Raw genomic sequence first — 26,744 nt, forward strand, 5'->3', positions numbered from 1 at the left:
AGTCTTTATTGTTTATCTCCTTTCAAAATATTTTTCTTTCGATTTCTATTCCCCTACCGGTTTCTTTTGAATTCCGTTTTTTTTTTTCTTTTGTTTTACTATCCAATTTTTTCTTTTACTCTTTTTGACCTCAAACAAGACATATTGTCACTTAGATGTAAGAGGCTACTATTTGGGATTGTGTCTAACAGGAGACTGTAGCGAGTTGAGCAACGAGATGTCCGCTCACATTACATTTAAACTTCTGCATGTCAGTACAGATAGGGAAACAGGAAACAATGAAGGAATTCCCAAATCTAGTAGTCTGAAAGTCTAGAAAGTATTAGAGAAGGAGGCTTTCAGGTTTAGAGGAACCTCAGTGAAAAAGTTTCCTGCTTATTGAGTTAGTCAGGGGTAGGTATATCAAGGGACGCAAATGCTAGGAGTTCATCAGAGCATATTCCATTAAAGTTCTTGTAAAACAGATACAGAGATAGAACATTGCAGTGATGGGACAGGGATTAGAGTTTGATTGATAGTGCAAAACCTATTAAATTTGAGGCTTCTTTTTTGGACTTTGTCTAATAGTGAAAGAGTAATGGTAGATGGATCAGCACCAACGTAGCAACAATACTTCATGCATAGACAAATGGTGACTTTGTAGAGCTGTAGGATACTCTCAAATGTGAGTACAATAGAACCCTGGGATACGGTGGCTCTAGGATACGTTTTTTTCAGGTTACCATGTGGAATACAATATTTTTCTGGTCCCTAGTTATAGATGTGTGTATTATATACTGTACTGTATTTTGTTACTAATTTTTAATGCCGTATCCTAGGTACTACAGTAATTTTCTAGCATGTTAGAGAGAGTCCATCTTTGCAGCCTTGGCATCCTCACTATATTTGTTCAAATTCATGTTACCTGTGAATGCTTAATCAAAGAGTTTAGTGTCACTTATTTAAATCTATATTTTATATGATAGGTCTATATTCCCATTGTCACTCTAATTTATTATTATTAGACAGGGTTAGTGTTTAGGAGAAATGGAGTAAAAAAATCAATTATTTGGACTGTGTGTAACTAAAAGAAGCCTAATTTTCATATACAAATGTGTCTGTATGAAAGCTCAAAAATTATACTTATAAAAGAGCAGATTTTTGTCTGATATGACATAGAATAACTGATCTAATACCATAACTTGTTCATCATATTTGTTTTATGGTATATTAGTAGGATTACCAGGTGTTGCCCAGGGCAAAAGTGTAACATATTTCTTTATCTTTATCTCTCCCCACTATAAGCTTTTTCCTTCACCCAGCCCAGTTCTCTCTCTACACACAACTCCTTTATTATATTGAATCATTTTCTTTCCAAATTAGTACACAAATTGACTGAAAAATCAACCCCCTCTACCTAAAACCTGTTCTAGAGAATAATTTTTCAGATATTATTCATCCAGTGCAATACTGATCAAGAATATACCAACGTTGTGAGTGTTTTTTATGTAGTTTTTCTTTTTAATTGGATACACTCACACAAACAATTGCTTTTTTATATAATAGATCAGTACCTATCCGGCATTGCCCAGTAGTGCATCTTGACTTTGTTGAAAACTATATATTTCTCTCCTCTCTAAATTGTGTTTTCTACAGAAATAAAAGTAATGGACGAAGAAAGAGTTAACCTTTTCTTCACCCATAAAATATTAATTTTCTCTTCTATACAGATGGAACTAAATCTGTAATCGATAAATACAGAGTTACTTCCCTTATAAAAAAAAAGAATATGAATTACACGCAAATATAGCCAATTGAATAAATTATTTTCTAGAAGGAATTGAACTAAATTTCATTATTCTTAACAACATGGATCGACATTCAACAAAATAAAATGCTTATTCAGAATGAAGTATTGATTTTGTAAGGAATATGTTTATGACAAAAAAAGTAAAAAAAAAAATCCAAATTCCAACTGACTAACTAATAATAATAATAAAAATAATAATTAGAAGCCCTTTTTTATTTAATGCAACAATCTATTGTATAATATGGTATAACAATGTATTGTATAATATGGTATAACAATGTATTGTATAATATGGTATAACAATGTATTGTATAATATGGTATAACAATGTATTGTATAATATGGTATAACAATGTATTGTATAATATGGTATAACAATGTATTGTATAATATGATATAACAATGTATTGTATAATATGGTATAACAATGTATTGTATAATATGGTATAACAATGTATTGTATAATATGGTATAACAATGTATTGTATAATATGGTATAACAATGTATTGTATAATATGATATAACAATGTATTGTATAATATGATATAACAATGTATTGTATAAGAATAAGTTGCTATCTTAAATGGAGCTGAATAGGCTTCTCTGCAACTTCTCGTCCACACATATGTTGCTAGTCTCAGTCTTCTCTATAAATACGATTAAAGCAGGTGTTCTTCAGAATTGTTTGATCTATTCTCTTTTTGTTTCAACTTGTTTGACGCGTTGGTCTCCAACAATTCGCTGTTTTGATACCTAATTGTAAAACAGCTTCCTGTTTCCAGTAACTGCTGTCAAAGAATCACAGTCTTGTGAAACTCTTTCTGGTGTTTTTCTCCTACCTACAACTGTAGTCTTCTCAAGACTAAGGTCAATAGGTATCTCCAGTCTTTTCGATAATCTTATTCGCCCCCTTACATCAAGCGTCTTCACTCCTTGCCTGCAGCAATTTTCATTTAAAAAGAAAATTGCAAATAGAATTAATATGTAAATGAAGTAAAGAAGCATTAAAGGACTACAACACAAGATTTTCAATTTCATAATCTATGAGTGTATCCATTGTGCTAATCATACACCTCAACATAAATGAAAGTGAACAGGACCAGTAGTTGACAAAGAGAGAAAGTTAAAAAAAAAATGTTATACTGGCTTGTACATGGATTCTATTGTATCAAACAACATTTAAGCTTTTGGAGGTTTATAATTAGATGCTGTCAACAAGTCAACTTCAAATGTCCAAACATTTTACTACTACTACTACTTGTTAATGCAAGTCATAACACTACAAGCTGACAACCTACAAAAATCTATTGCAAGACCTTGAGGACCGAAAGACCCAATTTTTCCACCTTACTCTACAGGCCTTCCATTTGTCAAGATAATTAATATCTAGATTCTGACTTTAATGTTTTTGCTTGTCTATAAAAAAGAAAAAAAAATTCTTTTTAGTTAATTTAATCTGTTGCTACTTGTTTTTTCTTTCTTTCTATTCCGCATAACATTTCCTGTATCAGAACGTTGCATTTGCTACCATTCTGTGGTCAGTTCATGATTAAATTAAGAACAAAGAGAAAATATCTATTATATTTCTTTTTGTCTGTCTGTTCCCCTTTTTCTCGGAAACTACTGGGCCAATCTCGCCGAAATTTTGTACAGACCTTTATTATGATAAGGTGCAGCGAACTAAATATTATGGTATCCGTTTGATGTATAGTTGAGAATGAATAGTTATCAGTAGGGCTATGACAACAGAATACTCTTTTCATTGTTTTGACTCTCGAGTATATATCTGACACAGTTAATCAACCGAGAACCACATCACTCAATATAAGAGCATATAAGATATCAACGGATACACACTCAAGAGTCAAAACAATGAAAAGAATATGCTGTTGTCCTAGCCCTAGTCATTACAATACTACATTTACTCTAAAAGTTTTCTTCTCGGAAACTACTGGGCTGATCAGGATGTAATTTTGGTATGAGCCTTTGATATGATAAGATGCAGCAAACTAAGTATTATAATATTTGTTTAATGCACAGTTAGGTATTAGTATTTAATGTAAAATAATGAGCACAAATTTAACCATATTCAGTCATCAATTTGGCATTAAATACTCATTAAAAGTCAATGAACTATAAATTTTGCCCGTTTTTGACAGATAAAATATCCAGTTTAGTAAAACAAGACATTTTCATGTGTACTCATGAGTGAGAAAACAAACTTTCAGCAGTAGGTTATAATTTTTTTTTTTATTTTATTCAACTAGCATGGATACCCAGTGTTGCCAGAGTCGATATGAAATTCAGTTTGGACAGAGCTGCTATACTGAGGATATTGAGCAACCCTCAGAAAAGAACAAAAGTTACAGCAGCCTGTGCGCTGGACCCTGCCCCCAAAATAAATGAATCAAAACAACTTTTCTTTCAATCAAAATAGCAGTGAGTGCCCGTGCAACCGCAAAAAAAAAAAAAAAAAAAAAAAAATTAGCCGCAGTAGGCAGGCTCGAACTTGAAACGTGAAAGAGGAAAAGGGGGAAAAAAAGCTAACACGCTACCTGTCATGGCCACGATGACTTATGATGTCATGACCCTTCAAAATAATGTTTTAAAAAAATACATTCAGTTTGCTAGGCATATGTGACTTGCAAAAATCTCAATGCAAAAAGTAACCCTCCTTGCAAGAAACGGTCCAGTTGACTACCACAGAATTAATCTTTTTTCCAATTTTCACATATTATGCATCCGAGGAATTGATCTTTCAGATGGTTACTGATTCCAGCCCAGTCCAATGCGGCTGACGAAAGTTTTTAGCAGACATATGAACACACACACAAACTGACATTTAAGATTTATATTATAGACTAGCGGGGGGTACCCGGCGTTGCCCGGGCGTTTGGAGGTGTGTGTGTCAAAACAACCCTGTTTAAAAAAAAAAATGTTGGCCAGATGTTTGGAGGTGTAAAAGAAAAAAAAAGTTTTAGTAGGAAGTTGACGCGAAGGTGGAAACGAAATGGAAAAGACCTAACCATCTCGGCCACAAGGGGAGAGGAAGTGATAAGTGTCTTAAGTTAACGTTTATAAAGTGAAATTGACATGTGTGAGAAAGTTAAGTTGCGTGATGCTTGACCTAGTTTTGCGCTGCAAGCCAGTTTCTGTTTTCCCCGCCCCATCATTTGCTTTTTTTTTATACTGAAAAGCGTAACGAAGACGAAAATAGCGTGTAAAAGTCGGGCAAATTAAAGATAGCTGCAACCCCCGTTCTTAAGTTGGAGATATTATGATTTAGATAGCATATAAAAAGTTTTAAGGAGTGAACTGACCGAGAAGCCTGGCGAAAAAAGCCCTTGGCGGACATACACAAAACTGTACACACACTAACACACATTTGCGCTTTTATATATATAGATTAGTGGGGGTACCCGGCATTGCCTGCGTGTGTTGAGGTGGTGTAGTAAGGAAACCTGGGGGAGGGGGAAGAAAGGTGTTAAAAAAATAAATAAATAAAAATGGTAGTAGCGGGGGAATCAAAATAACAGTAGATTGGGTGAAGAGACGTGTTAAAAAAATAAATAAATAAATAAAATAAAATAAAAAAAATAAAAAATAAAAGTGGTAGTAGGCAGGCTTGAACCTGCAATGCTAAGGAGGAAAAGAAGGTAAAAAAAAAAAACCCTAACATCTTAGCTGATGATGCGTCCATTGCACAATTGGAAGTCGCGAGTGTTAAAAGTAAGAGTAGTCAATGGAAAGAAGATAATGACTTGTGAAAATGTTGATGAAAAAAAAGCAACCCCCTCCTTGTAAAAAAAAAACCAAAAAAAAAAACCGGCCGAGTTAAGGGTGAAGGAATTAATGTTTTGGGCCAATTTTTGTCAGGATGTCAAAAGTTTTTGGCAGATATACACACATACACACACATTTTTTTTCTTTTATATTATAGAAGACTGTTTTTATGACCAAATGATACTGTAATCAATTCATTGTTCCACCCTGTAGTATTCATGAGACATGGAACAATACATAAAACAAGGCTCGTTAGAATCAAGTATCAATTTGTCAGACGCATTATTTAGGTCTAACTTTGAAACTTAATTTAATATATTAGATGATGATCGCCAATTAATAACAAAAGCAAGACTTAAAAAAAAACCCATCAAAATGTTGGATTTATAGAGCCTTGAATAACACGCCTGTCCTATAATCTGCATGGACCTTCAAGAACCCATGGCATAGTGGATAGAGTTCTTTGTAAAATTCAGCTGTAAGTTACAAGTCTTCTAGAGGTTGAAGGTTCAATCCTCAGTGCAGGTGATGATACTAAGAACACAATTGTGAATTACTTGGGATTTCTACTCAGTCACGACTGATGGAACGAACGCATGCTACCTCCGTGGATTAAATATAGAATTCAATTCGAAATTCCATGCAGATTCCCAAGTTCAACAGAATACACCCGAAGATGGTCAGAGGTTAGATTGGCCAAAACGTTGTGGAAATAACAGACAAGATGAGAACAGTAGTTTGAAGAATCCAAATATGAATAATCAATCCTCCTCTCAAAAATTCAGAAACGAATATATACACATAACTATAAAATAATATATAATATATATAAAATATATATAAAATATATACACATAACTATAAAATAATATATAATATATATAAAATATATACACATAACTATAAAATAAACTACCTTTCACACTAACTACCCATAAAAGAATGAAATCTTAAATTCAAATAAAAAGCAGTTAATATCAGAGGTGGAGAAAGTGGACTTTGAGTTCATCATTTTTTTCTAGTCAGAACACTTTCTAGAAAGACGTCAGGGATTATGGGAGGTTGCCAACATCTTCAGTGAAAGTGATTTATGTGGAACAAACTGGATTTGAACTTGAGACACCCCGAGAAAGGACAGAGGAGGAGAAAGTGGACTTTGAGTTCATAATCTTCACTTCCTTTATTTTTGTATTTTAGTTCTCACATTCTGTGAAAAATATTTTTAACAAAAGGATTTTCTGATGATGAAATCTATCCATGTCATACTTATCGTTAGATGGAATTGCATCTTGAAGTTGTATTTCTTTTTTTCAATGCTTGCATCAAGTGGCATTATGCCTTGTGTGAAGCGATTTCTAAATATATATAAAAAATTCAGTGACATGTTGTAAAACCCACCGACTAAAACTTTTTGAATGAATCAACCTAGCATTAACATTCAATCTTATCGAAAGCTGTATAAAAAAAAAAAAAAAAAAAAAAAAAAAAGCAATATCATTTGTTTTTTTATACTAAGTTCACCAAGCTCACATATCGGCGACAATGTTTGGATTAAACTGACGCTAATCACTGATTAAAGCACATTGTAGGTGCAGTTCTACTTTGGAAGATTAACAACACTAACAAACCCATAACTTTCTTTTCTTCTAAACTCAACCTAACACAGGAAAAATATAGCACATTTTTATGGGAGCATTTTAATCAAACGGGTGCTTGAAAGCAAACTTCTCATAGTCCATACAAATCACACATCATTAAAATATGTCATTGCACCCTAACAAGTACACACCCAGAGAAGCTCGTCACCTGGACTATATATCACATTTCTCAACTGAAATATGTTATATCGAAGATGACAGAAACATAATGCACTTCCTAAACAAATGCAAACTATGATTCAAGATTTTCTTAGTTTTCATTAACAGGTTAACTACTTCAGAATATAAATCACGGCCAATCTAATAAACACATACAGTACATTAATGCCAACACAGCAGAGGAATCCAACACTCAAAATGCATTCACACATCCAGAGAAAAAGAAAAAAAAAAAGAGCGGATCTGGTGGAAAAGTGAAATTGCATATACTATCAAGAACAGATAAAAAAAGAAAAAAAGGAAAGAAAAAAAAGGAAAGAAAAAAGGAAAGAAAAAAAAGGAAAAAAAGAAAAAAGGAAAGAAAAAAGAAAAAAAAAGAAAAAAGGAAAGAAAAAAGGAAAGAAAAAAGGAAAAAAAGAAAAAAGGAAGGAAAAAAAGGAGAAAAAAAGAAAGTAGGAAAGGAAAAAAGGACAAAAAAAAGGAAAAAAAGGAAAAAAGGAAAAAGGAAAAAAGGAAAAAGGAAAAAAGGAAGAAAAGAAAAAAAGGAAAAAGAGAAAAAGGAAAAAAAAGAAAAATAGACAAAGGAAAAAAAAGAAAAGAAAAAACAAAGAAAAAAAGAAAAATGAAAAGAAAGAAAACGAAAAGAAAGAAAAAAGGAAAGTAAGAAAAAATAAAAGAAAGAAAAAAGGAAAAAAGGAAAAAGGAAAAAAAAAGGAAAAAGGAAAAAAAAAGGAAAAAAAAGGAAAAAGGAAATAGAAAAAAAGAAAAAAGGAAAAAGAAAAAGGAAAAAAGGAAAAAGAAAAAGGAAAAAAGGAAAAAGAAAAAAAAGAAAAGGAAAAAAGAAAAAAAGAAAAGAAGAAAAGAAAAAAAGAAAAGAAGAAAAGGAAAAAAGAAAAAAGAAAAGGAAAAAAGAAAGAAAAAAAGAAAAGGAAAGAGAAAAAGAAAAGGAAAGAGAAAAAGAAAAGGAAAGAGAAAAAGGAAAGGAAAGAGAAAAAGGAAAGAGAAAAAAAGGAAAGAGAAAAAAGAAAAGGAAAGAGAAAAAAGAAAAAGAAAAGGAAAGAGAAAAAAAGAAAAAGAAAAGGAAAGAGAAAAAAAGGAAAAATAAAGAAACAGAAAAAATTAATAAAAAGAACAAAGAAAAAAGAAAAGAAAAAAGGAAAAAGAAAATAAGGAAAAAAGAAAATAAATAAAATGAAAAAGAAAATAAAGAAAAAAGAAAAAAAAGGAAAAGAAAAAAGGAAAAGAAAAAAGGAAAAGAAAAAAGGAAAAGAAAAAAGAAAATAAGGAAAAAAGAAAAAGAAAAAAGGAAAAGAAAAAAGGAAAAGAAAAAAGAAAATAAAGCAGAAAATAAAGCAGAAAAGAGAAGAAAATCTATACTCCTATAAATTCGGTTTTCTTTTGTGTGTATTGATATTCATATTAAAAACCCTCTTTTCTATTTATTTAAAAGGAAAATACAATTTTCTTATATCTTGGTTGTGGAATTGCATTTACTAACAAATTATCTAGCTAATTTGCATTTTCTTTTAAACATTCATTTTAATTAATTCCCTATTACTTGCTTCGGTTTTTTTAATGGGATGATCATCTTTATGCAAATATTCTACATGATCTATACTTGCATAATATTTGCGAAAAAGTTTATAGTAAACACAAAATTGTTTCCGTATATATTTATGTATACGCATATATTTTTGTGTAACAAATCTATCTATATATCTATAAAAGTGAACGTGTCTGTGTATCTGTGTGTGTCTGTCTGTGTACATTTCCCTACGCAATAACTCTGTCAATTTTTAGTCTACAGACTCGAAATTTGATATACAGGGTACTGAGATTTGGGAAAATCTATGTGATCGGTTTTCAGCCAGAAATTTGGCTGTTAAGGGGTCAAAGTTCAACCATTTGACCTTTGAGAACTCTACCAAACTCCGACAATTTTTGATCTAAACACTTGAAATTTTAGATATAGGTTCCTTGGATATGGCTCTAACTTAATAACTTGATTAGTGTCCTAAGCAATAAATGTTAAGGGGTCATAATAGGGGTCAAAGTTTAAAAAATTGACCGTTTTCTTTTGTGTTTTTTTTTTTTGCTCAGCATACACCTCACACCAGGGCAACGCCGTGCACCCATGCTAGTAAAGAAAGAAAAAGAAAATAAAGAAAAAAAGAAAAAAAGAGAAAAAAAGAAAAGAAAAAAGAAAAGAGAAAAAAAGAAAAAAGAAAAAAAAGAAAAAAGAAAATAAAGAAAAAAGAAAATAAAGAAAAAAGAAAATAAAGAGAAAAGAAAATAAAGAGAAAAGAAAATAAAGAAAATAAAGAGAAAAGAAAATAAAGAAAATAAAGAGAAAAGAAAATAAAGAAAATAAAGAGAAAAGAAAATAAAGAAAATAAAGAGAAAAGAAAATAAAGAAAATAAAGAGAAAAGAAAATAAAGAAAAAAGAAAATAAAGAAAAAAGAAAATAAAGAAAAAAGAAAATAAAGAAAAAAGAAAATAAAGAGAAAAGAAAATAAAGAGAAAAGAAAATAAAGAGAAAAGAAAATAAGAAAAGAAAATAAGAAAAGAAAAGAAAAGAAAATAAAGAAAATAAGAAAAGAAAAGAAAAGAAAATAAAGAAAATAAAGAAAAATAAAAAATAAAGAAAAAAATTAAAAAAATAAAGAAAAAAATTAAAAAAATAAAGAAAAAAATTAAAAAAATAAAGAAAAATATTTAAAAAATAAAGAAAAAAATTTAAAAAATAAAGAAAAAAATTTAAAAAATAAAGAAAAAAATTTAAAAAGAAAAAAATTTAAAAAGAAAAAAATTTGAAAAGAAAAAAATTTAAAAAGAAAAAAATTTAAAAAGAAAAAAATTTAAAAAATAAAGAAAAAAATTTAAAAAATAAAGAAAAAAATTTAAAAAATAAAGAAAAAAATTTAAAAAATAAAGAAAAAAAATTTAAAAAATAAAGAAAAAAAATTAAAAAAAAGAAAAAAAATAAAAAAATAAAGAAAAAAAATTAAAATAAAGAAAAAAAATTAAAAAAAAAGAAAAAAAATAAAGAAAAAAAAAAAAGAAAAAAATAAAGAAAAAAAAGAAAGAAAAAAGGGGGAAAAAATAAAGGAAAAAAGAAAATTAAGAAAAAAAGAAAATTAAGAAAAAAAGAAAATTAAGAAAAAAAGAAAATTAAGAAAAAAAGAAAATTAAGAAAAAAAGAAAATTAAGAAAAAAAGAAAATTAAGAAAAAAAGAAAATTAAGAAAAAAAGAAAATTAAGAAAAAAAGAAAATTAAGAAAAAAAGAAAATTAAGAAAAAAAGAAAATTAAGAAAAAAAGAAAATTAAGAAAAAAAAATTAAGAAAAAAAATTAAGAAAAAAAGAAAATTAAGAAAAAAAGAAAATTAAGAAAAAAAGAAAATTAAGAAAAAAAGAAAATTAAGAAAAAAAGAAAATTAAGAAAAAAAGAAAATTAAGAAAAAAAGAAAATTAAGAAAAAAAGAAAATTAAGAAAAAAAGAAAATTAAGAAAAAAAGAAAATTAAGAAAAAAAGAAAATTAAGAAAAAAAGAAAATTAAGAAAAAAAGAAAATTAAGAAAAAAAGAAAATTAAGAAAAAAAGAAAATTAAGAAAAAAAGAAAATTAAGAAAAAAAGACAATTAAGAAAAGACAATTAAGAAAAGAAAATTAAGAAAAGAAAATTAAGAAAAGAAAATTAAGAAAAGAAAATTAAGAAAAGAAAATTAAGAAAAGAAAATTAAGAAAAGAAAATAAAGAAAAGAAAATAAAGAAAAGAAAATAAAGAAAAAAAAATAAAGAAAAGAAAATAAAGAAAAGAAAATAAAGAAAAGAAAATAAAGAAAAGAAAATAAAGAAAAGAAAATGAAGAAAAAAAGAAAATGAAGAAAAAAAGAAAATGAAGAAAAAAAGAAAATGAAGAAAAAAAGAAAATGAAGAAAAAATAAAGGAAAAAGAAAATGAAGAAAAAATAAAGGAAAAAGAAAATGAAGAAAAAATAAAGGAAAAAGAAAATGAAGAAAAAATAAAGGAAAAAGAAAATGAAGAAAAAATAAAGGAAAAAGAAAATGAAGAAAAAATAAAGAAAAAAGAAAATTAAGAAAAAGAAAACAAGGAAAAAAAACAAAAACAAAAAACAAGAAAATAAGAAAAGACAAAAAAGAAAAAAAAGAAACTTTTTTTTTTTTTTCAATTTGACTTGGAAGAGAGGAAGATGGGACTCCTTATCAGCATTTCTACAAACAAGTAGCCCCATTGCAGTCAGATGGCGGCATATTGTGAAAGAAAAGCGAGTAAGTACAGTGTATTTATACAACCAATATTTACGAAACTAAAGTTAGCAATTACTTATTTTTTCGTCTGTTCTCCTGTAGGAGATGTCTCCTTGAACTACTTTAACAAAAAAAAAAAAAAATTGTATTTTCAACCAATATTAACGAAAAAAAAAAAAAAAATTAGATACATGGGTAGAAGTATTATTTTATTTAATGATCAATGGTCTAAATTGACCACCCTGGTCAAATCAGAGAAAGTCCCTTTTTTTTTGTTTTTTTAATCAGACGGAGAAAATGGAAATAATTATTTAAAAAAAATAAACCAAAAAAATCTTGTATTTTTCAACCAATATTAATCGAAACCTTTTTTACCTACTTTGTTTTTTTTTGTTTTTTTTTGGTTGCAAATCAGAGAAAGTCCTTTTTTTTTGTTTTGTTAATCAGACTGAGAAGTAATTTTTTCTAAAAATAAAAAAAGAAAATCTTGTATTTTTCAATCAATATTAATCGTTGACTGCTGCTGCTACTCCCACCGATTTAATGCCTCGCATCACCACTTTGCCTAACGGCTGCTGATGCTACTCTCACCAATTTAACTCCTATCACCACTATTTTGCATTTCCATACCCCAAACATGGATATAAATACCACTAAAACAACTGCTGGGTCAAAAGCTTCATTTTGGTACCTAAATTGCCTGGGTGGGTTGCCTGTAGGTTGACTTAAACTGCGTCACACACACACACCCACAGACAGACAGTACAGAAATTTATAATAGGATTCATACACTAGCAGGTGCTCAGAGACCTTTAATGGTTTCTCTTCTTGCTACACTAGGCATTGCTAAAATCAGGGCATATAAAAGCCGAATAAAATTCTATTTGCTTCACCCAACACACTGTACAGTGGACAACCCCTGGTCACCTGTACCTCTGACAGCACGTGCACCTAAAATATTAACCGTGTGAGACACATTTCCTCAACTTCTTCACACTTTTCATACTTTCCTGGACATATGCATTTTATGCAAACAATTCAACTGGGAATGAAATTATCTTGGCTCACATTAAATGAATATGATATCTTAAACAATGGGTGCACACACTTTTCCAGCATGAGAGCTACTTATGACATGACTAAGCTAAATGATCTATTACCTATTAAAAATGCAAAACACATTTATAAATATATTGTAAACTATTTTTATATGTACAGTATATGCAGGTGTATGTTGTATTATTACATCAACCCATATTGCACAGTACAGCTCAACATTTTTTGTCATTACCTTACTCTTTATAAATTTCTAGTTTTGGTGAAAGTGCACTGGGGGACCACCCGGAGATTTACCTTTAAAAAGTTGATTACAAGGAGGTTGAAAATGAGAAAATGCCTTTCGGAATAAACATCCTCAACCTCCCCATGTTAAGAACAGCTTTCGGAATAAACACCCTTTGCAGACTGAACAACCAGTGCGGCAACCGTGCATTGATCGTCTTCGGGTGGTCCCCCAGTGCACTTTCACCCTAGTTTTTTTTACCTAACGCTGTCTGTTAGTTTATTTACTTGATACTTTCTTTACGGACCTTCCTCATCTTTCAACAATTTATGTATCATATTGGCTCGTTACTTCCGGCCCCCAATCCATGTTTTTTATATGTATAAATATTGAAAAGTTGATTTCTTGTAATTTCATTTCGCCAGAGATGGGAGTGACTTGTTTCGAGGCGAATATAGAATAGAATATACCTCCATATCATTTTTATTTTTTAAATATACCCTAGCTCAGAGGTGCGCACACAGTTTCAGCATAAGAACTACTCATGACATGACTAAGTCTAAATAATCTAGTACCTACTAAAAATGCGAAAATCATTATTTATAAATATATTTTATATTATTTAAATATGTACAGCATATGCAGGTGTAGGTGGCATTATTGCATCAACCCATATTGCACAGCACAGCTCTGTACATTTTTTCATTACCTGACTCTGATGACTTGCATAAGATTGAATCAGTCAGGGGTGCATAGCCCGGACAATAGCTGCTAATATGACTTAATCATATTCATGTAGGAAAAGGTTGACTCACATAACTATACTCAAATAATGCAGTCACGAAGGTAGAACATTTACTGATGTTGGTGTCCTCTGTGAAAAATTCCAGGATTGTTTATGAGCTCTGCATCAGCTAAATGTTGGCTGATAGTTTCAGAATCTTATCCCTTACTCCAGAAGAATTCAGGTTGCAATTTTTCATGCGAGTGAAACAACCTCAGCATCTTTTTAGAAAGAGCAGCACATGAATGTAGCGATTAGCTCGAGTAAAGTAAAGTCTTTAAAGCGTTTGTCAAACTCTGACAGACAATTGGCGATTTGTTTTATCTAGTGCGCACTTTCAAGCTGTGCACATGACTGCTTTTGTGTCTCCAGTTCTGCTGCAAAGTACAGTAAGTTTGCCAGCACTAATGTTATTTTTTTCAATACCATGCGATCTACCCACAAAGTCTCTGCGATCGACTAGTCGATCACGATCAACATAATACCCCCCCCCGGTCTTAAACAGACATATCACCTCATGTTCTATGTGTTATTTGTATGATAAAATATTTATGGCGTGGACACCATCTAAGTGTCCATAAAAATTGGCCCAGTGACAAGAAAACAAAACAATACAGCTTTATTATTAGTTTGTTTACAGTGTATGTAGGTCAATCGGAAGAAATCGGTGTAAACCTGAATTCGTCGCTTTCATCCTCACTTATTTCTGAGGTTCTTAAAACCTAATAGATCCTTTTTTGTTTTTTATTTCATTATATTGAGAGTCACCGCTTATCAAGGCCCAAAGGCCACTCGAGAATAAGGGTTAACAAATGTAAGGTGGTAGTGTAGAAATCGTTAATTGTGCAAATTCGGTAGAATTTGATTATTTATAGGAATGGCTCAACATGTACTTGTTTACATTGGATTTGAAAGCTATCATGTTGTATTCAACCAGGAAGCAGGCCAATGGAACAGTGTTCCACAAGCAGACAGTTCTGAGAAAGAAGCTTTGTTCATGAAATCTGATTTAGATTTAGGCACAGTTAGATAGTGGAGGAAATCGCATATAGTGGTTGTAGTGTCTTTTTTTGTGAAAGTTTGGCAAGGAGGAACCGTTATACAGAGTATAATGGGGTTCAGTCGAGCTTACTTTGATAGTTTAAAAGCTTCAACATCACTTTCAAATTTCCCACATGACTTCTGGATTGAATTAGTGTGCATAGGTCAAAACCAAGTAGTATGGTTCATTTGTGGTTTGAAAATTCAAAGAAAAACAGCATTTTTTTCTTATGTCACTGTTTTTTATTAACTATTTCTAATCATCATTTGTGTTTTCTTATATTTTTTTGTTTTACTTTCATTATTGGTTCGCATTTCATATCATTTATCACAATTAAATACGTTCAATTTTTTGCAACTATACATTGCAATAAAAAACAAAAAAATTCTTTGAAATATTTTAAAAAGTTTAATTTAACTATTCCATTATCGTTTGGTCATTAAATTATTAACTTAACCAAATTATTATAAAAGTATACTATATTGAAATAATGTTGGCTTAATCCCCGAAAATTTACTGAATATAAATAGCTTTCCAAATCTTCAATCTTTTAATTTTGGCTAAGAAAGCCACAAATAATTTTTTTTATGGGATAGCTTAACACATTCTCGTACTCTGGCATTTACTTAGCCTTGCTCACTATGAATAAACTTGTAGTAACAAAATTCTTTTTCTATTAGTAAATGCATGCTTGGCACGTGTTGCAATATTTTTGGACTATAATGGGGTAGATATTTATTTGCTGTCCACTGCAGCAAAATGTGGCACAAGGCCGGAAGGTGAAGACCAGGCAAGCTCCCCTAAAGCTAAAGAAGAGGCACTCCTGCCTCAACAAAAATTTCCTGGGCACCCCCGTCGCCATTCCCTGATAGGGGCGCCTCAGGCGACAAGCAATAAAATTGCCTCACCGGAAAGCCCGGTGGCAAGGCCTGGGAGGGTGGACCTCCTAGGTAGTACTCAAGTGCTCAGTCCGACAGGTGCTGGGCCGGTTCCCGGCCTCTCGTCTGTCGGGCTGAGTGTCAGGTATGAATCCTCAACGAGTACTCTATCCTATCTCCCTGCAGCCAAAGCCGCTAGGAGACATCCCATCATACAGAGTATAGTGGAGTATGATCCTGCAGTTGGGAGATTCTATTTATAAACGATGCTGCTAGGAACTGACGAATCAAATTAATTCACATTCTGCTACCAATCAATCAGAAACCAGAATTTTTTTTTTTTACACAGACATCACCACATTATCAAGACCAAGAGGCCACTCAAGGATAAGGGTTAAAGAGTGTACAGTCGAAATTGGACAATATAGTAATCATTAGTAATGAAAATTCGGTAAATTTGTTAACTTATATGGAACGGCTCATCAAGAACTTATTTATGTTAGACTTGAAGACCACCATATTGTAGTCAGCCGGAACGCAGGAAAACGGAACACAATTCCACAGGCATGGAGTTCTAAGAAAGAAGCTTTGTTCATGGAATCTACGAATTGCTCCATAAAAATCAAATCTTTTCTGTAGCAACTTCGCATGTGTTTTCTTCGTGTCAACATGGGAAGAATCTTTTGCTCTGTGGCTTCCAACTCAAGAACTGTCTACTGAGAACCAGTCACCTTCAGAACTTGTGTAGAACAACTAACCATCGGAAACTGTTCTGTCTACTGAGAACCACTCACCTCCAGGACTTGTTTAGAACAACTAACCATCAGAAACAGTTCTGAAACTAAACATGGCTTACAACTCTATCTTTAACTTGTATGATAACTGTTTAACTTAAACAGGCATCTCAAAATAACACATATTGAATAGTATGTTTATGAGTTATCTCGTATTTGGCTCCTGCCATGTATTATTTTTTTTTCTAGCAAATACGTATACAAGTTATGAGTTGAATTATTCACTATAAATAAAAAGCTGATATGAGTTACTTTTATTACAAAAAATATACAAACTGACCCCCCCAAAAAAATACCCCCAAAAAACTGAGGATTCCTTTAGTAAAAGTGGTTTGTGACAATTCCTTTAAAAATAAATACAAATTTAATAAATATTCTTTATTATATTCATGTTAAAAGCCTTCAAAGCATTTTCAAAATTTGAAAGATGAAAGGAATTCGTTTTTCTTTTTAAAAAATGAAAATGGAGAATTTGTTTCCACTACCAACGATTACTATGACATTTTCCCATTGACTACTGTACATTTAAACTCTTATCCTCGAGTGGCCTCCGTGCTTTAATAATGGTGACCCCTTTTTAAAAAGAAAAAAAAATTTTTTTGTTTAAATTGTTTATGAAAAACAAAAAAAACGAAATGAGACAAGGTGGATTTAATTTTCGTAATTATTTTTTGAATAGGATTTTTTTTAAGTTTATTTTTTTTTAATATTGCTATAAGCAACATAAATTATTTTAAATCAAATTAGTCAAAAACAATTTATTTTGGTTTACTTACTTATTTGAGACATATTTATAGCTGAATAATCTATATCGTCTTATTTTGTGTATCATGCTTACATCTTTTTCCATCTGAGTGACTGTCGTTTAATTGTTACTAACCTGAGTACCTGGGTGCCTGGTATTGCCCGGGTGTTTGGAGAGGGATGTTGAGCAAAAAAAAAAAAAAGTGGTAGTAGGCAGGCAGGCATGAACCTGTGATGCAAAGGTGGAAAAGAAAGTGAAAGAAAACCTGACGTCTTACCCCTGCTTCATGACGTGACCGGAAGTTCGGAACGTTAAAAATAGGCAAAGTCAATCCAACCAATACGATGACTTGCAAAAGATGGTTCGCAAAAAAATCGACCCCTCCTTGTAGAAAACTGCCCAGTTGAGGATCAAGGAATTAATGTTTTTGGCCAATTTTTCGATATTTGTTGTCAAAGATGTCGAGCTCCAAAATGATATTGATATCGTGAAAACCCGTCGCCTCTGTCAAAAGTTTTAGGTAGACATACATGCATACATACATTTAAACAGACAGGTGAGATTTATATTATAGACTAGCCTGGGTGCCCAGCGTTGCTTGGGTGTTTAGAGGTGTGTGTGGAGCAAAAAAAAAAAATAAATAAATAAAAGTGGTAGTAGGCAGGCAGGCAAAGGAGGAAATGAACGTGACGTCTTTGCTGTTGTGCCCATCGCCAAACCGGAAGTGGTGAAGATTTAAATTAAGGCTAGTTAATCGAAACGAGGGGATGACTTTCGAAAATATCGGTAAAAATAGTGACCCCCTCCTTGTAGAAAAGTGCCCAGTTGAGGGTGAAGAAATTAATGTTTTTAGCCAATTTTTCGATATTTGTCGTCCGAAGGGTCGAACTTCAAAATGATACTGATTTCGTAAAAATCTGCTGCCTCTGGCAGACATATAAACATGTAAACAGACAGGTGAGATTTATATTATAGATGACCTTTAATTTCTTGTAATAAATAATTTTACAAAAAATTCTTCATAAGTTTAAGTTGATGCACTAAAGTCATATGGATATATTTTTTCTAATTTTGAAAAAGAATTTATAATATATAAAAATCGACAGAAAATTGACTCTGTAATAATATATACAAAATCTGCATAAATTAAAATATCATATTTAAGCATATTTTATGATCGGACTATGCGGGACGTCCCTGCTAGCTTAGGTAAATACTTTTGAAGTTTTAACAAAAGAGCTACAATAATATCAGGGCATTTCCATTTATGCTGAACCACCACAAAATGTCAACATCAATATCAATATATTACATATGAATCTGCTGTGGAATTTCCACTGGTTCTGTTTGTGAGTTAATTAATAGGGGATCAGATATCTTGTTTAGAGACAGAAAGTAAGGTACAGGACCCTTTGTTACTTTATCCATAATCAATAATCACCAAATTCCATTAAATATTATATTTCAAAATGCAAATTCATCACAAATGATTAGTTAAACCAAAATAAATCGTGTTTCCAACTGTATATAGGTGCTTGTTTTAAAAAAAAAAAAGAAAAGAAAAAAAAAGGAAAAAAGAAAAAAAAGGAAAAAAGAAAAAAAAGAAAAAAAAGGAAAAAAGAAAAAAAAGAAAAAAAAGAAAAAAAAGGAAAAAAGAAAAAAAAGGAAAAAAGAAAAAAAAGGAAAAAAGAAAAAAAAGGAAAAAAGAAAAAAAAGGAAAAAAGAAAAAAAAGGAAAAAAGAAAAAAAAGGAAAAAAGAGAAAAAAAAAGAAAAAAAAGGAAAAAAGAAAAAAAAGGAAAAAAGAAAAAAAAGGAAAAAAGAAAAGGAAAAAAGAAAAAAAAGGAAAAAAGGAAAAAGAAAAAAAAGGAAAAAGAAAAAAAAGGAAAAAGAAAAAAAAGGAAAAAGAAAAAAAAGGAAAAAGAAAAAAAAGGAAAAAGAAAAAAAAGGAAAAAGAAAAAAAAGGAAAAAGAAAAAAAAGGAAAAAGAAAAAAAAGGAAAAAGAAAAAAAAGGAAAAAGAAAAAGGAAAAAGAAGGAAAAAGAAAAAGGAAAAAGAAAAAAAAGGAAAAAAGAAAAAAAAGGAAAAAAGAAAAAACGGAAAAAAGAAAAAACGGAAAAAAGAAAAAACGGAAAAAAGAAAAAACGGAAAAAAGAAAAAACGGAAAAAAGAAAAAAAAGAAAGGAAAAAAAAGAAAGGAAAAAAAGAAAGGAAAAAAGAAAGGAAAAAAAGAAAGGAAAAAGGAAAAAAGGAAAAAAAAGAAAAAAATACAGTGAAATCTTTATGATGTATGCACCCATTACAGAGCGAATTTGTCATATTCTTAATCTCAAATTGACCAAGTACTTTTATTTTTATCATGAAAGTAATTTTTAAACGATTAATGGAAAGTTGTACATACTACAAGGCTGATTTCGCAAGTTTTAATTATTGTGGAGTTATCTGACCTTGTTTTTTCTCAAGATGTTGATGCGAGACTGCCCCTTTTTACTTACTCATAAAATTTGATTTTCTTAGTTACAAAAAAAAAACTACTTGATCAATTTACATGTTTTTTGGAATATGATATCTTCATTCTGTGACAGATTCGTACATCATAAAGATTTTTTTGTATGTTTTGTAATTAGGTTAAATTCTGAAGTTGCATTCATATCTTCTCTACATTAATAAAATGAAAACGATTTTTCTCCTGTCACTTTCAACATTATAGGATAATAAGTAAACACTTCCTATGCACAACGTTTACGCTCACCACTTACAACTTCTATTGAAGATTGTTTCAAGACCACAATACATACATTTTGTCCCTGTTCCTAGTGGACGTACTCTCTCAAATACATAATCCGACTGAGAGAGTAGAAAAGGTTTTCTTCTAATGAAATTAACTCCTCTTCTGTAACCTAAAAATCACTGCTCCCTTTTATTAATAGATTAACTTTTCAGCATGTTGCCGGTTTATTACCTGAATTTATACATAATATTTACTACATAATACATCAACTTACAGATTCATTCAACAACTTCTCCCTCAATCTTAATGGTTTAATGGAATAGCAGTTTAAACCGAACTCAGCAGTTCACAATACATATTAAGATTGCATACACTTACTTTTAAGAATAAATATTGTAAAAACAAAACAAAACAAAAAACACCACAACTAGTACTAACATGATGGACTTCTCATACAAATACCATGAAAACTGTTTCTTTACTCACTGTCTTATTAAATTGGCTTCCTTTACTTCAAATAAATACAATTAGAAAAACTTACAAATCATCCTTGCCCATATTCACACACTAGATCTCATAGAAGTTCTAACAGTTACATATAGATCTGCTACATATTTCATTTATACCATTCTAAACAAAACCCAATTATTAAACAGTGACCGGTATGGTAGACCCCCCCACCCTCAATGTAAATATCCCCAACAAACCTGACTAGCAGCTAAATCCCAACCTTACACAGTAGAGATCCCTAGATGTAAGAGAGCTTTCTATTCCAATAGTTTCTTCCCCAGAACTGCTAAACTTTGGAACACCCTTCCGGGTCCCTGCTTCCCCAACTGTACTGACATGCAGAAGTTCAAGTGTAATGTGAACAGACATCTTGTTGCCCAACTCCCTACATAATACCCCTGTAGCTTATGTGCCTGATAGTAGCCCTCTACATCAAAGTGGCAATGTACCTTGTTTGGGGGTGAAAATGAAAAAAAAAAAAATTTACCGGATCTTTCCCCTTCCTTAGGAACATATGATTTTTAGGTGACTACAGACAACCTTATAAATATCTGCCACCTTATTTTCACTCAGACTTGATGAAGGATGTCTATAATAATAGTGAACACTTTAAAACAAACAAACAAACAAAAAAAAAAAAAAAGAAGAACGGAATACAATTTTATTATATTACGAGACTATAATAGGAAATATGGAACATACAGAATCTGGAGCAGACTACTTTTTTTTTGGGGGGGGGGGATAGGATTTTCAAGTAAAATTAATTTTTTTATAGTATTTGGATTTATTACATTGTTAGATGAAAATATAGACTGTATCTACACATATAACAGACTGTTTCCCACCTGACTCCAACTTGGATGTCTTCAAGCCCAACATAAACAAATTCCTGATGAACCACCCCCTTAAGTAAGGCACTTTATCAAATCTCCAATACTAACGATTACTACGATACTTACTATCCCATTGATTACTGTACACACACACACACACACACACACAAAATAACCCTTATCCTCGAGTGGCTTCCGGGCCTTGATAAGTGGTGACCTCCATATAAAAAAAAAAAAAAAAAAAAAAAAGAAGTGTTTCTTTCCTTGATAGGACTTTCAAGTTAAATTATTGGTGCTAATGCAGACAGTGATCCACGCTGTTTTTTAAAATTGTATTTCCACGTTTAATTAAAGTTTTGATATGTTTTTTTATTCAGTTGTAAGGTTAAAGTACAGAATAGGTACAAAACACCTTCCTCATGTTAAGAATGGCTTTTTAAATAATAATGTTATTATTTCAGCACGGATCACTCTCTGCATGAGTACCAAATTATTTTTTATGGTATTTGTGTTTATTGCATTGTTAAAACATAAAAAACTTGCTATGAAAAATTCTTATAAGGAAAACATTTCTTTATAAGGAGTTAGTGTAGTACAATTTTTTTTTTTTTTTTTTTTTTTTTTATAGAAAAACACTTCAAAATAAGACTCCAAAAATTTATCCAGGTAGGTAGAAAAGTAACTTATCTTGCCTTTTTTAATATTTGTTTTTTATATATTTGTTTTTTTTTTTGTTTTTTGACCATATTTTCGTTTTTCCCCTCCCCCTTTGGTTTCGTAAATTGTTAGGCAAAATTATAAAATAGTTAATTATGCCCCCATAATGTTAAGAGTAGGTTTTTAAATAACATTATTTTAAGATGGTCCGTATTCTGCACAAGTACCATTTGTTTGTTCAATATAATTTGGATTTAATTGTTTCTATTTACTTGCCTCCCCACAAGAGCAAATTTTGGTACAAGGTCGGGTCCTTATGTGAGAAACATCTAACTCCACAAAAAGGAGAGAAGTCTGGGTTGGAACAAAAATAATAATAATAATAATAAAACATTGTTTGAGTCTAGAAGGATTTCTACCTTCTTGGCCTAGGACAGAATAAACTAAGTGGTGCATCAGAGCAGATACACCTCTTTGTTCTGTGGGGAAATTACTGAAAGAGACTTGCCTGCAGTCCTTGAGAAGGAAGAGAAGTAATTTATTTTCGAAATTTTACGAAAGTAAAAAATAGAAAAATTTGGCACAAGGCCAAACATGGGGGGGAGGAGGAGGAGGAAGGGTCTTTGCTGTCTAATGCTAACTAATCTAACCTAACTAGTTCCTACTTTCACCACAATACCACATTCATACTATACATCCATCAGCGTATAAATGAACATCATCCCTGATAACCTAATTAAAACCCATAAGAAAAGGGGGGTTTGGCAAAGTAAAAATTTTATGTACAAAATAAGGATGAAATATTTACAATGTTATTAACAAAAGATTCCCCCTCCCGTTGATAAACTGTGGCAGATGTGCCGATTTGCCAGTCGAAAGGGTGATGCGGGTCCGAGCGCTTTATTTTAAACATCTCTTACAAAAACTTTGAAAGGGAACCCACATCTCTGGCGAATTAAGCGATCTGTCACCTAATTGGGGAGGGGAATGGGGCTTAAAAACAAAAAAAACGGGGACAAACTTAAAACGGAGCCTAATGATCGCTATCACACACTAGTTAGGTTATGAACACAGAAGCCTAAAAAATGGTCCTACTCTTGCCTAAATCGTGACCTACTCTGGACTAAAAACGAGTCAGAGCCGACATTCGTTTCTGCTACCCAAAATTCTTTTTCCTAAGGAACATCCAAGAACCATTCAAGACTTGCTTTTCTCACCCGACACACACGTGCAACAGACACCCACCTTTCAACAAAGTCTGACGAAGAGAGTCTAACTCTCACGGCCTTGATACGACTCTCCAAATGATAATGGAAGAGTCGTATAAGGTCGAGGGGAGCGAAGTCCTCAGATCCGTAGACCACTCTCACATGTGTGTTCCACATAACATCTCTCATCACTGCTAGCAGGGTCAAACACAATTCTTTTCTAAGCTTATCCGTTGTTGGAGCTCAATTGCAAAGTTAATGACGATGTGTTCAGTATGCGAACCATGAGACCTGTAACAAACTCAATCAGCGGCACCATGATGCAACAATATACGAAGGCGTGACATAAAGTCTCGACCTCATCGCTGCACCATTTACAAATAGGCGAATCCGCCAAGCCAGCTGAGTGAAGTCTCTTATCGACCCAGAGAGCATCCCGAATTACCAGCCAGATCAAAGATGCCTCATCGTTAGTGAGGCATTCCGCCCAAGGCCAGATTTAGTGGAGCTACTCCTTCGTCAAAGGGATCCCCTCACCAATAACATCCCTTACAGATCCCCTCACTAAAACCCGATATAATGCCTTTCGGGACAACAGCAGAGTGTTAGAGAGGCTTTCCTTAACTCTTAGGAGGAACTTCAGCGTGCACCGGCACTCGCGGTAGAAGGGGCATTCACCTTGGGGCAACATCTGTGCCTCCCCCTCTGAGTCGTGCACCCCTCTCAAAGCCGGAAAGGCTTTCTTGGTGTCCTCCATCCAGAGGCCACCGTTTTCCCTATCTTGTATGCACATTCGATCTAGGTAGTAGAGCCATAGTGTGTGGAGCCGAATCTCTACGTTTGGCATACCTAAACCGCCTTCAAAAGGATGTAGATAGCAAACATCGCGACAGACCATAGGGGCCCTTCCAAGCCATAAAAAGTTGAAAAGAGCCCTCTGCAAATATAGCAGTGTATCTGACAGGATTGGAATCACTGATAGACGATAAATAAAGATTGGATAGATGTGGGTATTACACACCTCCGCTTTCCCCTTTAATGAAAGGTTTCTACTGATCCACAGCCCAGCTGCGGACCAAACCGCTTTCAGAACCTCCGACTAATGTATCTCCAGCTGAAGGTCAGGATCAAACCAGATGCCGAGTATCTTGCAATGCCCGTCGCTCCAATTAAATGGCCCATGAAGGGGCATACCCCTCCAGGCACCGATGTGCAAACCCGAAGACTTGTCACAGTTAATTTTGGTCTGTTACCGTTTCATACAATCTGATTTCTACACTGACGACACTAATCTCAGCACTGCTCGTTACAAGCACGGTTACGTCGTTCGTATAAGCAGAGTACTTTACCTGGGCATCCGCACCTGGCAAAGTGATTCAGTGTAGGACTGGATTCACCCTTAGCCTGTGCAAAAATGGCACATATAGCATGGCTGATAACGGGCACCCTTGACGAATTGAACGTGACAAACTGAAGGGTCTCGACCTCTTCCCATTTACTTCTACCATCACCGGGGTGTTAGCATAGAGAAGATGAACCCACGAGTGAAATTGCGGGCCAGAAGGAAGAGAAATCTACCTAATGATTCCCTTACTGCAATTATAGCAAACTGTTGTTGTAGAGCAAACACTCTAATTGGTTAGATGAGTATACTTAAGGTGTCACCTGAGTAACAATGGGGAGTATTTATTTTTTTTTCCCGCCATTTTTGCTGTTGTTGTTGTTTTGGATTGTGAAGTTCTTACCTTAGTGAAACGGATCGCCTTTCTTTGTAACTAATACGAGACCTTGGAGGTTAACAATTTCCTCCAGCGAAGTGTCGCAACATAACCATTGTTGCAACACCATATATTGGATTACATCTAAAAGAACTCTTGTTTGAGTGGGAAATTTTCCAGTTCTTAGAGAAAAGGCCAAAGAATAATCTATTGATAAAATAGTATTTGGGGAAATTCAGACGTTGATATATATTACAAATAATAAGAGCCAAAAATTATATTTTGGGGTGTTTACATGTAAACACAAATTAATTTTAAGTATATATTCATTAAAAAGGAATAGTTAGTATTTTTTTTTAAATCCCCCCGGGCAACGACAGGAAACGGGGCCTGCTAGTTGAAAAAATTCATATAATAACAGTAATGTTTACTATGATCAATGAATAGTAAATAGTGCTTATTCAGATCAGCATCGGTAAAATCTGAAGTACAACAGTCGAAAGGCGATAACACAAAATGAAACCTGTGTCCCTGAAACAGAAAACGTACCCACCCCACGCCCACCTCTAAACAAACGAAAAACATGTGGAACTTGGGGATAACCACAGTCGCCGTTAATAACAGTCGTGGACTAAGTCTTTTTTTTTTTTTTTTTTTTTTTTTTTGTATATATAGAAACTAAATAGTAATTTACAAACAAAAAAAAAAACAAACAAACAAAAAACAACAACTAAAAACAAAAAAAGAAACGCACGCAGAAAAGTCCGCGTGACTGAAAAATAACAACGTTAGAATTGTTAAAAAAAAAAGAAGAAAAAAAAAAAGCGATACTTATGCAGAATACGAATCGAACTGAACTTATTTAGAAACCCAATCTTAACATGGGGAGAAGAACACGTTTTGTAACTATTCTGCACTTTTTCACTTCCGACTAACAAAAGAAATCTCTCTTAACTTGAAAATCCTATCTACAACATGACACGGTCCGTATGCTGCACAAGTATCAAAAAGAAACAATATATAACGAATCGGCGTTATAGTTTCCTTTTCAGAAAACTGTGGTTTCATTTTGTGCCTTTCGTAACTCATTACTGAACCTTTAAGAGTCTGCCATGGATGTTCACCAGGTAAATAATAGTGTGTAAGGCACGTAGCGACGAGAAACACGTACACACGGCAAGTTGTCTCATAATTTTATTAAGATAGAGATTAACCCTATCTTGAGAGCAGTTTTGACCACTTCTTCAATAGAAACTAAATCCGAGAAAATTAATATGCGTTATTTATTTTATATATACATATATATATATATATACTCGAATTCACTGTATTTCACTTAAAAACGGAAATGCTAATTATAAATACCAAGTCAATTTAAATGATATCGTTATTTTACGGTAACAAAACAATAAAAATTAATGAATGAGAATCTTACGGAAAACGACTTGGTGGAATATATATTTTATGTTTATATATTCATTCTCTGGATTTACAATGTATATGTGCAGGTATATAAAGTGTTCTTACTTACACTGAACCCAATTATCATAATGATAACGAAGACGACCAGAAATACGACGAGGAAATATCTTAACAGACATTGTCGTGCGATCAAAACGAACATCGCAACTCAAATCCAGACAAGACGACGAAATCCGGACGAAACGGTGTCGATCCGAGACACGTACCCTCTTTAGTTATTGGCCGGCGCTCACCTGTCACTGTTCATGTCTAATAAGGAATTAATATTCTTATTTATTTGTTTACTGTCGGTCATGAAATACGCTTAAATATATTTTAATTCATGCAGATTTCGTATTTATTATTACAGAGCCAATTTTCTATTGAACATAAGGTGCTTATTCAGATAGGCACATATGGCGGCATAGCAATGTCTGTAAATG

The 26,744-nt window shown here is 32.2% G+C and overlaps 1 protein-coding gene across 1 annotated transcript in view; it reads right to left on the minus strand.

Moving 5' to 3' along the window:
* The window catches only part of LOC145246715 (GDP-fucose protein O-fucosyltransferase 3-like), a 53,379-nt gene extending 26,882 nt beyond the window's left edge, over positions 1–26,497 (minus strand). The window contains exon 1 of the mRNA XM_080108457.1: positions 26,372–26,497. Within this exon, the coding sequence (XP_079964583.1) occupies positions 26,372–26,464 (93 nt within the window). The 5' untranslated portion in view covers positions 26,465–26,497. The remainder of the gene's footprint in view (positions 1–26,371) is intronic.
* Between the last annotated feature and the right edge of the window lie 247 nt (positions 26,498–26,744).

Source organism: Euprymna scolopes, chromosome 24 (assembly GCF_053919585.1).
Source record: "Euprymna scolopes isolate OS-2025 chromosome 24, ASM5391958v1, whole genome shotgun sequence".
Classification (NCBI taxonomy): domain Eukaryota; kingdom Metazoa; phylum Mollusca; class Cephalopoda; order Sepiida; family Sepiolidae; genus Euprymna; species Euprymna scolopes.